At 38.3% G+C, this 10,897-nt stretch overlaps 1 protein-coding gene across 1 annotated transcript in view; it reads left to right on the top strand.

The window, feature by feature from the left end:
• LOC107085816 (alpha-adducin-like) overlaps window positions 1-9,785 on the top strand; it is an 11,075-nt gene extending 1,290 nt beyond the window's left edge. The window contains exons 2-4 of the mRNA XM_015376368.1: window positions 8,842-9,050; window positions 9,144-9,306; window positions 9,592-9,785. Coding sequence (XP_015231854.1) covers window positions 8,856-9,050; window positions 9,144-9,306; window positions 9,592-9,770 — 537 coding nt within the window. The 5' untranslated portion in view covers window positions 8,842-8,855 and the 3' untranslated portion in view covers window positions 9,771-9,785. The remainder of the gene's footprint in view (window positions 1-8,841; window positions 9,051-9,143; window positions 9,307-9,591) is intronic.
• The last annotated feature ends 1,112 nt before the right edge of the window (window positions 9,786-10,897 follow it).

Genomic DNA, 10,897 nt, shown 5'->3' with positions numbered 1-10,897 from the left:
TTTTTTTTACAATTTGATATAATTACTGCTCTAAATGGGTCGCTCTGTCACCTAAAGGCATGTTTTACAGTCTCTATACTCCATTTAACGATTAATCGATTAAAATAGTTTATTTTAATAATCGATTAATCCGATTAATTGTTTCAGTCCTAAATCAGAGTAACTAAAACTCTAAGATTAATTGAATTTAGTTCTTAGTGTAATTTTTTTTTTTTGTTTGTTTTACAAAGAGATTAATTTACAGACATTGGGTTTTACAGAAAATTGTAGCCTTCCATTTATTATTTTTTAAGTGTAGGAATATAAAGGTAATTTCTCTTGGGGAAAAATGGAATGAGTGCTGATTGTGTTATAAAGTTATAATTTAATTGACTACCACAAAAAATAGTTTTTTAATCCATCATATGACAGATAATAGGTTAAATCAGAATAGTCATTGCACTATAGTTGTATGAAAAATCACAAATGACTACCAATATCTGTTGGGCTTTATTCAGACTTTTGTCGTCATTGTTTTTTTTTTGCTTGTTTTGATGGCCTTTCCCAGCCCTCTATCCCCAGAATTTATTTACATGCTAGTGGGGAAGAAGGTTAGGCTTTCCAGCGTTGACTGGCAGGAAAACTAGGAGAAGGGGGTGAAATGTAGCTAATCACATCATCAAACAATGATATAGCAGTTGGGTGTTTACCCAACATTTTGCAGCCCGGTTGTGAAGTCTCTTCTCCTTCCGTCTGTAATAGATGTAGCAAAGCCAAACTGAAGACGGCATGCATACTCACTGAATGTGCTAATTCTGTTTAAACAGCCAAACCTCCCAAAGGATAGAGCTCAACTATGTGACTCTGCTTCCATGTTGCCACCCTTAGCACACACTGTTAGTACAGTTACACACTGCTTGTAGATGCAGACTCTGTTTAACTCCCACTCCCTACACCCTCGACTGCAGTGCAGCTGAAAATGTGTTCCTCATTTTGCAGCTCTGTTTTCACTATTATTACTCTCTCCTTCCTTCCTGTGTCTAAATGCTCACTGGCCTATGTTGACCTGATGCTTTCTCTTCCAGCAAGGATGCTCTCACTCTACAGCTGCCAGGCTGTGGGGCTTGATTGAATAAACAGTATGCTGTTATGTTTTGGTTAAAAGCTGGGGGGGAAAAAAAACATGTGGTGACAAAACAAGAACAAATTGTTGATTTAGGGTGACTGCTCCAGGGTTAATGTTATTTCAGAACAATGTGCTCCAACATGGCAGACAACGGCTAGATAAAGCTCAATCTGTTGTACATCTGGGTGTGTTGGATCACTAAAAGACATTTCAGGACCGATTCCGCACTCCCAGGTGTCTTCTTTACGTATAGTTTAGGGAACATCACACAATGTTAATTTAAACAGACAGATTCAATTAGATATACCCGTTGTTGTTTTTTTAACAAACGCATTTAAACATAATAAATGACAAACTAATCCACTTTGTATTGTATAGTCAGAGTATCTGTTACAGTTGGGGTGTTTGAAAGTTGTAATTTTCATTATCTACTGTCCTCATTTCTTCATGTGTGTCTTGTTTGATAAGTTTTTCCCTTTTTGGAGATCTAACAGTTATAGGGGTTCATTCCTATCCCATTTTAATGTGGTTAAGGGTTATAATAGCTTTGTCCAAGTCATATTTTACACTTTTGGTGATTCTCTTCTATCGAGTTCCACTTGTAGCTTTTCTCTTATTTTCTTCTTAATGCAAACCTTTTTTTTTTTTTTTTTTAAGATTTTTAAACCTTTGATTTCATCCCATTACAGGATGTTTCTTTAAACGTTAAACTCCATGTCCCTGACTGTAACTCTTAAATGTGGATGTGTAATGGAGCGAAGGCTTCTTCCTTACTGAGTGGCGTTCTGAATGGCGTCATCAGAAGCATTTTACATTTACCAGTTTTTTTACGAAGTCTTTGCTTTTTTTGGCGTTGACTTTGAAGTTTTCTCACCAAACACGCTCATATCTGGGACAAAGCGTTTCTCGGTTTTGTTTCTCTGGCAAATAGAAATATCAGTCAGTCTTTTGGTTAAAGAGGCCTTTTCATACTCGAGGAAGGTAATACCCTACTTTACTCAATGTGAGAATATGTGTTTTTCATTTTTCTGGTAAATGTTAACATTGTTGTGATCAGTGTCAGCTGTTGCTTTACCTCAAACTTTTGCTTAGGTTAGCCTTTTCTTGTCTCAACATGCAGACAGCAGACTTATCTGTATGGACAAATTACAGTTGAGAGCCAATAATAAGGCCCTGCTTGGTGTGGTGTTATATTTACATCTGTTTGCACCAGAGATGCTGGATGAAGGAGCTGTAGTTATAAATTAAGGAGTTTCTGCTGTTCTTTAGTTCCAGAAATGATAGATGTCCATCTTGGAGATCAATATAGTTGAGAACTTAAAGCTCAGTTCTTCAAGAATATGATCTGTACACTTATAGTAGCATAAGCATCATGTTTTTTTTTTAAAGCAAAATGGATCTCACTGCTTCCCCCAGAAAACTGGCTAAGCTTGGGGTTAGGCGTCGCTAAAATAGCCTACAAGCAGTCCATAGTGTTTAAGTTTAAAAAATGCTAATAGTAGATGAAAAATGTCAAAATATGAGTCATTATTGTAGAATTAATGGACAAAACTTAAACCTCATTAAAAGCATACTATCTTGTATAACAGACAACTATTGAAATAAATACTTTTTGCACTGAAATTATAATCTTGATAAAGTAATCAGCCAGTAAACATTAAAGTAAGCAGTATGATGCTGGTAACTAGGGCTACCCCAATATATTAATATCGGATATCACTCCGGTATTAGCCAATTGATTAATATGGTATTTTCTTGGCTGGTGTTCTGTCAAAACAGCATACGCTGTCAGATCGGCATACAGTGTTCTAATACACATGCGCAACAGAGAATTATTCACATATTTAATTTTAGCAGAATTGTACTGGCCACCAAAAACATGTTTATTTTAACTTAAAAAAAAAAGAAAATCAGCTTTGTATATACTGTGATTGCTTGGATGTAGAAACAGATGATGGAAGTTTCTGCGATGTTGAGAGAAGAAGCCTCCTAAAGCTAAGACCGTCCATCCATTTTCTGTCACGCCTCATCCCTGCAAAGGGTGCTGGTGCCTATCTCCAGCTGTCTACGGGTGCGTGGCGGGCTACACCCTGGACAGGTCGGCATGGCAACCGGGTACAAACAGCTTTTTAGAGAGAAGTTAGAGTAATGGTTAATGGGAGGAAGCTGGAGTACCCGGAGAGAACCCATGCATGCTCAGGGAGAACATGACAAGTCCATGCAGAAAGACCCCAGGCCGGGAATCGAACCCGGAACCTTGTTGCTGCAAGGCAGTGCTGCTCACTGTGCAATTGAACAGCCACTTAGTTAAAACCATATTAGTCAATAATGATTTAAAAAAAATTTTACTTTGATGCAAAAAAGAAGGTGCTGGAATTTAAGTTCGATTAGGTTTTGTTTTCATGTTTAAATATTAGAAAACTGGCTGTGGTTTATTTTGTGACTGAATTAATTTAGGTTGGATAAAAATGTATCGTATGGCAATCTGACAGCATATCCTGTTCTGACAGAACACTGGCATCTAAAATCTCAGATATTTTCATGCTGGTAAAAACTCCCCTGTTTAAGGTTTCATTAACTCATTGGTTAATATAATATGGGTCAGTTGTTCTCAGACCTATTTTTGTTAGACTTAGACAGATTTATTTTATCATTTTGTATACACAAGTCTAAACAAAAATAAATTTTGTTTAGAACAGCTCTCTAGACAATTTCATTTTTTAAAGTGCAGCCTTGATGAGGTAAGCAGCAGTTGTTGTTGAGCTGCTACTATGGCCTCCAGCTCCTGAAGCACTCGCTTTTCCTGGCTGAGGGGAGGAAGAGGACGATGGTGACGATGCTGTGAGGATGGTAGCCCCCTGGGTTGAAGAGGCTGACGTGGTTGAAGCAGCAGTGGTGCCATCGGCAGGTTTAGCAGCAACAGACGATGCTGGAGAAGATGTGGAAGCTGGAGGGGGCCGAGAGGAGCAGGCTGGGGATGTTTCAGCATTTGGCAGAGAAGCATCTAGAGTGCTCTCCTCATTTACACCTTCAGAGGGCTGTGCTTCTAGTCTGGGTGCCATTCCGAACTTATCTCTCTTTAGCTTCGCAGTTGGCCCACCTCTGCAGCTTCGCTTTCTCCGTCTCACGCATCTCTTCTTGCATTTGTTATTTTCCGTTGTCTTGTTGACACCCGTCCCTAGCATTCCGCAGCTTTTGAAACTGTCAAAAATGTCTGCATTGAAACATTTTGTGACCGTAGCTCCAGCAGGCATTGGCGATCATCGATGCGGGTTTGATGTCTAGTTGGTATTGTTTTTAAGAGCATATTTTGTGTAATTGTCGGGAGGAGATGCTCTTGGCCGCTGCCTTGGAGCGCCACCATGGATGCTTTGTTGTTGACTATGGCTCTGTTTTAATAATCTCTTGATTACAGTCAGGGTTCCCGCTGGGTTCCCGTCTTTAAAATCCTGAAAATGTTGGAAATACAAAAAGAAAATAAGTTTGAGGCCTTGAAACCACCTTGCTATGACTGCCATGTTTACACGACTCATTCTTAGGCCGACTGGAATTTACTCTGATTACTTGTGTCGATGCGAACATAGCTGTAGATGATAAATGAAATCATAGCTTCACATGGTACTTGAATTTAAGGGAATTGGTTCTGGAAAGCATTTAAATTCAATATGTGGGAATTTTGTCCCATTTATTTCTTGTTTTTGCTTAAATACTTTACTAAAGACTTCCTCACACTTTTCAGAGTTTTTTTCCTTTTTTTTTTTATCAATTATCTTTCACATTAAAATATTGAAATCTTCTATGTTATGTGATATATTTTTTATTTAAGATTTTTATAGCTGGATTACTTGTAATGTAAATCATGTGATACTGATGAAAAGCGCCTTTTGAAGTATGTACAGGTCTTTTTTTTTTTTTTTTTTTTAAACAGATGTCCATGCATTAAGTGTCTTTATTGGAATACGCCCAAAATCCAACACCTGATCTTTCGGGAACATTAGTTATTCATGCATACTATATTTATTAGAATGTACTGAGTAAAGTTTTGCTGGGTTGTAGAATCATTCATCCTCTGATGTCTCGCTGTCAGGATTTTAATAGAAACAGTCTCGTTTGGCCGTGTCATCCCTTAGAAGCTGGATTGGAATATTGTAAAATTATCCCACTGCTTTTCTTGCATAACTATAATCTTCTAAAAGGATGTCTTGTTTCCATGGCAATGCCTTTGGTTTCCATGGTGACTGCACTCTCAACATGAGCAAAGTCTCTTGGAGTACAGTGGGCCCACATTTCTGAGGGGGATTCTGTGAAACGACAGCATTGAACATCGCTGGAGGACACTTCCTGTGTCTGGAGCTCTTGGAGTGAAAAATTATCAATCTTCTTTTATATTGACAGCTGATGCTTACGTTACAGCCATGCGTATTCAGACTCTTTGTACTTATTAAGTGATAACTCAACGCTGTTTACAAGGCACCACATGTGTTTTGTCTGAAAAACATGCAAACATATTACCGGTATATGAGATGATTATTAGGAATCTTACTGTAAACTTTGGCATAAAGTAACTTGTGGATATAAGTAAGCAAATACTAAATCAAGGCAGAGATTCTCCTAGAAAAGAAAAGGGGGAATAAAGAATTAATTATTTTCCCTGTTATTGTTCAACCGTAATGGAGAAGTTTCCTAAAAGCTGATTTATTTATTTAATTTTTTTCCTTCTCCCTAAATAAAGCCTGTGTTCAGCCAGCTCACTCCTGGTCCACAGCAACAAGTTATTCATGACTTCTGGTTTCATTGTTCTGGATCCTGTCAGTAAAGTTTTGCAATACAAAAAGTTGGGTTATTGTTGTTTAAAAAATTGTTTACATAATTTAAGGGGAAAGATGATCAACTAGCTCATTTCAATGCAGAGTTAAGTATTTATCTTAGGCCTCAATCAATGTGTTAGTTCTAATCCTTCATCTTCAACCGGGGGTTCGCGGCCCCTAGGGCGTCCACAGAGGTGCTGCATGGGGGTTGCGAAAGTTTTAGTTGATTAGAGTTTTTTTTTTTTTCTCTTTTTCTTTGAAATGTCTCTACATAAACATTAACATGAATTCAACACATTGTAGTACACGGATAAATAGAGGCGGAAGATGTCTTTCAGTCATCAATGCACACATTCAGTGACACACCGGAGCTCTTTCAAGCTGGGCACCGTTTCATTCACAACACCTGTCCCATCAACCAGAAATCCGAATCAGAAATACTTTAATAATCCCAGGGTGAAATTACTTTTGTTATGTTACTCAATCTGTAATAGAGTGACTATAGGACCAGTTTTTATAAAACACAACTTCATACAATATATAATTGGGGAGTTCTGCTCCATCCCGCCATCAGTTTGGGGGTCCTTGGCCTGGAAAACGTTCAACACCCCTGTTCTAAGGCATTGGGCTGAAGTGGATACTGCTGTGTTTATCTTTTAAATTTGTTTCTTAGTTGTTAAGGCTACACCAAGAGATTGCTTTTTTTTGAGAGGTGATTTATTTTCTAATAAATGTAAGCAAAATGTTTCTTCAGCTTTTCTTGGCTGATTTTAACATAATACATCATCAAATCTGACATTTCTGTTTTCACTCCTCAGCTTAGAGTTTAAACCAATCAGTTGTGGCCTCTACACATTAATGATTATATAGAAAATCTCCTCTATTCAGCCTATTTGGACTGTGTTGCTTCATTGGACTCGGATGTTTAGTCCTGCTGCAGCTATAGCAACACAAACAAGAACATCCATCCGCAAGCTCAGCATGTGGCTTAACAGAAATCTGCAACAAAATGAATTAGACCTGACAGGGAGTCTGGAAGCATTAGGACCCCTACACCACCTCCCTGCGGAAATCAGATTGACACAGGTCAGTCTGCAGAACTCCAGGGATTTTAATTATCCGACTGGATTTAACTCCAGAGCTGTCAAAAATATTTAAATCTAACTAAACATTGAATGTTTTAATAGGGATATATTGGCACCTGTCCATGTTTGGGTGAAGTGGCAAATCATTTTAAGTGATTTTCTGACTTTTATTAACTCAAACCACGGCCTAGATTATCATCATATGGATATATCATCTTAAATCTCTCTTTTGTTGTTTTATTTTTACTGTATGCATTGAAATTTCCAATTTGTGCAAATTGGATGACCAAATGTGTAATTTTATTGTTAAAAGCAGAGCGTATGAGTGTGCTGAAGCATTAGACAGCATGTATATTCTATTCTATCTGAAAGTCCTCATGCTATAAATCTTAACCAGAAAGTTTAGTACAGCTTTTAAAGTTGTATACATTAACACAGCATTAAAATGCAAATCTTTAAATTAAAGCGGGGGATCTAATAGTGGAAAAATTGTTGGTTGAAATGGGATTGTTGATGAAAGGAGACAGAAACTCTGGGAGGATCCTGCAGCTCCTACAGCGATGCTGCATGCTTCAAGTCGGGGCACCAGTTGCCCTGGGAGTTGTGGCTGAGCTTTCTGTATTGATGCAGACTAATGGGCTGACTCAGTCTCTGCCAGCTTCACTTTGTGAATACTCGCTTGCACTTTTACTCTGGTGAAGTCTGCCCATATCCTGTTGGAGTCGAAGCCTAAGTGGGTTGTGCTGTGTCAGGTGGCTGGAGACCAGTTATCTGCTTAAACACAAGGCACCGAATCAAATCTCTAACTAGAAGTTGTCTTTTATCTGCAAATCACTTACATCCATGGGATTATTTTTCAGGTTTAGACCAACGGAGTACTTTATGTTTGCAAATTCAGTTATTTATTCCTTTGCATATATTAGGTTATTAGTTAAGCCATCAGCATGAAACAATAAAAAAAATAAAATAAAATAAAAATTCCTCTGGTGGTGAACAACTGAGCTATGATGAGGTGATTACTAACTGTGGTTTCATTTAATTTTTATGCCATTTCTTTGCCAGTTATTGATGGACTAGCTGTGTTTTTGTTTCACACAGAGGAAATCAATCCAAATTGACATGAAGTAGAAAACGCATGACTGACAGGAAGTAGAAGATGTAGGGGGTTTCAAAATTTGCTTTTTGCCTTAATGGGTCGTTAATTAGCTAGTGACCTGCCTGTGGAGCTTCCCGTGACTCTCCCACTGAGAGAGAATCGTGTTGCTCCACAGATTCCCATTCCAAGAGTTGGCTTACCAGTTTGGTCCAGGTTAGCCTAACAGTGTAGCTCTGTTGCTGACTGGTTAATGTATGATGTGGTGAAAACTCTAGACGGTGGATAAGATGGAGTTTTGATTATAAGACATATTGTTTTGTTTTTTGTTTTTTTGCTGAAGGTGTCTCCACTTCCTGTTTTGAAGTCTGCTTTCCCTGGTGTTTAATCCAGTGTAACTTTATTTGTATTGTATTGCTCTATTTTTAGCTACGTTTTAAAAATAAATTCAATCCTGATTGCACATAATCTTAAAATGATTAAAGATATAAGTTTTATGTATCCAAAAATAAAAACAGTCTTTAGCTCTTGAAGCTAACTGGTTTAGTCCAGCAGGAGGACCAAAAGGAATATTTACCTTTGATAGTTTTTTAAGGAGGGTTTAGTTTAGTGCACAGCTGTGTGCTTCTACAAAACCTAAAGGAAGAGACTCTGATTAATCTCTTATATTATGTCCTGAGTCCTGACATGCAGTGATGTTTATTACACATTGATTATAAAATGTTGACGATGTCTTTGCTGTTGCTGCAGGAGGCCAACCCAAGATGAACGGCGAGTCAGGTGCCGGGGTGGTGACGGCCCCCCCTCCCACCACAGCCCCACACAAGGAGCGCTACTTTGACCGTGTGGATGAGAGCAGTCCTGAGTACCAGAGGGAGAGGAACATGGCGCCTGACCTGCGGCAGGACTTCAATATGATGGAGCAGAAAAAAAGGGTCTCTATGATCCTTCAGAGCCCAGTCAGTGCATTTATTCTGTTAATGAAATCAGTTGTTGCATAAGGAAAAAAAAAGAAATGCTGTTATCCCTTTTTTTTTTGACTTCACTTCCAGGCTTTTTGTGAAGAGCTGGAGACGATGATCCAGGATCAGTTGAAGAAGGGGAAAACGCCCACCAGCCTGTTGGCTTTGCAGCAGATCGCAGACTTCATGACCACCAGCATGCCTTCCATGTATCCAGCTGCACCACAGGGAGGCATGGCAGCTCTCAACATGAGTAAGCAGGAGAGAGAATGAGTGCAGAGGACATCTTGACCCCTGCACAGACATGTCTGTCCTCACAATGAGTACTACAGTGTGCCATTGTTATCAGCAGGACATTGATGCTAGCTGTATTTGACTAAGCCACATATGTTGATGTTTTTAGTGACACTTTATAAACCTTCTTATTCTTGCCTGATATCCTGTTTGTTTTTAGCTGAACTCAACGGCTGTTTTATCACTAGGATTTAAATCAGGTGTGTTTGTTTTGTTTCTTTCTGTTGTGCGTTTCTTCCTGCAGGTTTGGGGATGGTGACGCCAGTCAACGATCTGCGAGGCTCGGACTCCATCTCCTACGACAAGGGCGAAAAGCTTCTCCGCTGCAAACTGGCTGCTTTTTATCGGCTAGCTGACTTGTTTGGATGGTCTGAGCTCATCTACAACCACCTCACAGTAAGACTGCTTCCTGATATGCAGTAAAACAGAATATGTGTAACAGTTTTATCACCTTACTTATACCTAATTCATTTAGAACAAAACTTTGAAGCCTAGTAAGGAGGATTATCAGACCCTCAGAACACAGCCATCTCCACACCAACAGTGTTAATTATTATCGTTAGTATTTTGTGGTTCTTTGTTTATCTGATGTGAAATAGCTGCACTTATGTCTACTTTCTTTTTTTTTTTTCAAACCAGTAAAAAAAAATACTTTTTCTAACAATAGTGTCTGTCTGTCCTTTATGGCTGATTTTTAAAATCTTTCACTTTAGTTCAATTGTTTTTTTAAACCCTTTTTTTTTTGTAAAATCAAATTTAATATCATGCATTTGCATGAACAGTTTATTGCAGAAAAATGGCACACTATATATATATATATATCAGGGGTCACGAATTAAAAATCAGCGAGGTCCGAATAAGGAAAATCATCAACCAGTAAAGGTCCGGAGACGTTTTTTATTATAATTTGTTACTTTAAACAGAATTTAACACTGAAAATGAGGTTTAATGTCTCCATGTTATGCATTGAATTTTTAAATGGAAAGAAAAAAACAAAGTGTTTTTGAAGTAGAGAACGGCAATCGTTCAGTTTGGTATATCGACAATTTCCTGATTCACATATTTTATAAAAATGACTGAACTGACCGTTGGTTATTTTTTTTATGGCTTAGAGAGAGCAGTGGGCTTTAGGTTGACCTGCAAGCTTTAAAGCTAGGTTTGAATGACGACAAAGCCATTCTCAAGCCATTCCAGGCTCATTCGTGAGCTTATATATTCCCAAAAACTAAGACCATTTGTTTAGATGATTGGATGCAAACTATCGGTACTTCAACAAACCAGGAAGCAGATTTCTCATCTCGATCAAAATATTTATTTTAAAAGTTTCATCAAATGCAGTCAAAATGCCCAAGAGCGCCTCTCACAACTTCAAAAGAAACTTCTCATCTCAGGCCTGGATGAAGAGATGCTGAGTTTGGAAGCGGAGATAAAACATAGTTCATACAAACCATGGATGATCCTAGTTATCCCTGTTACAAAAATCCACAACAAAATGAAAATATTTGGGCAGAAACTGAACATATGCTCGCTGGATGATGGATGGTGGGGAT

The sequence above is a fragment of the Cyprinodon variegatus genome, unplaced genomic scaffold (assembly GCF_000732505.1).
Source record: "Cyprinodon variegatus isolate N-32 unplaced genomic scaffold, C_variegatus-1.0 Scaffold134, whole genome shotgun sequence".
NCBI lineage: Eukaryota > Metazoa > Chordata > Actinopteri > Cyprinodontiformes > Cyprinodontidae > Cyprinodon > Cyprinodon variegatus.
This window is presented reverse-complemented; position numbering and strand designations above follow the sequence as displayed.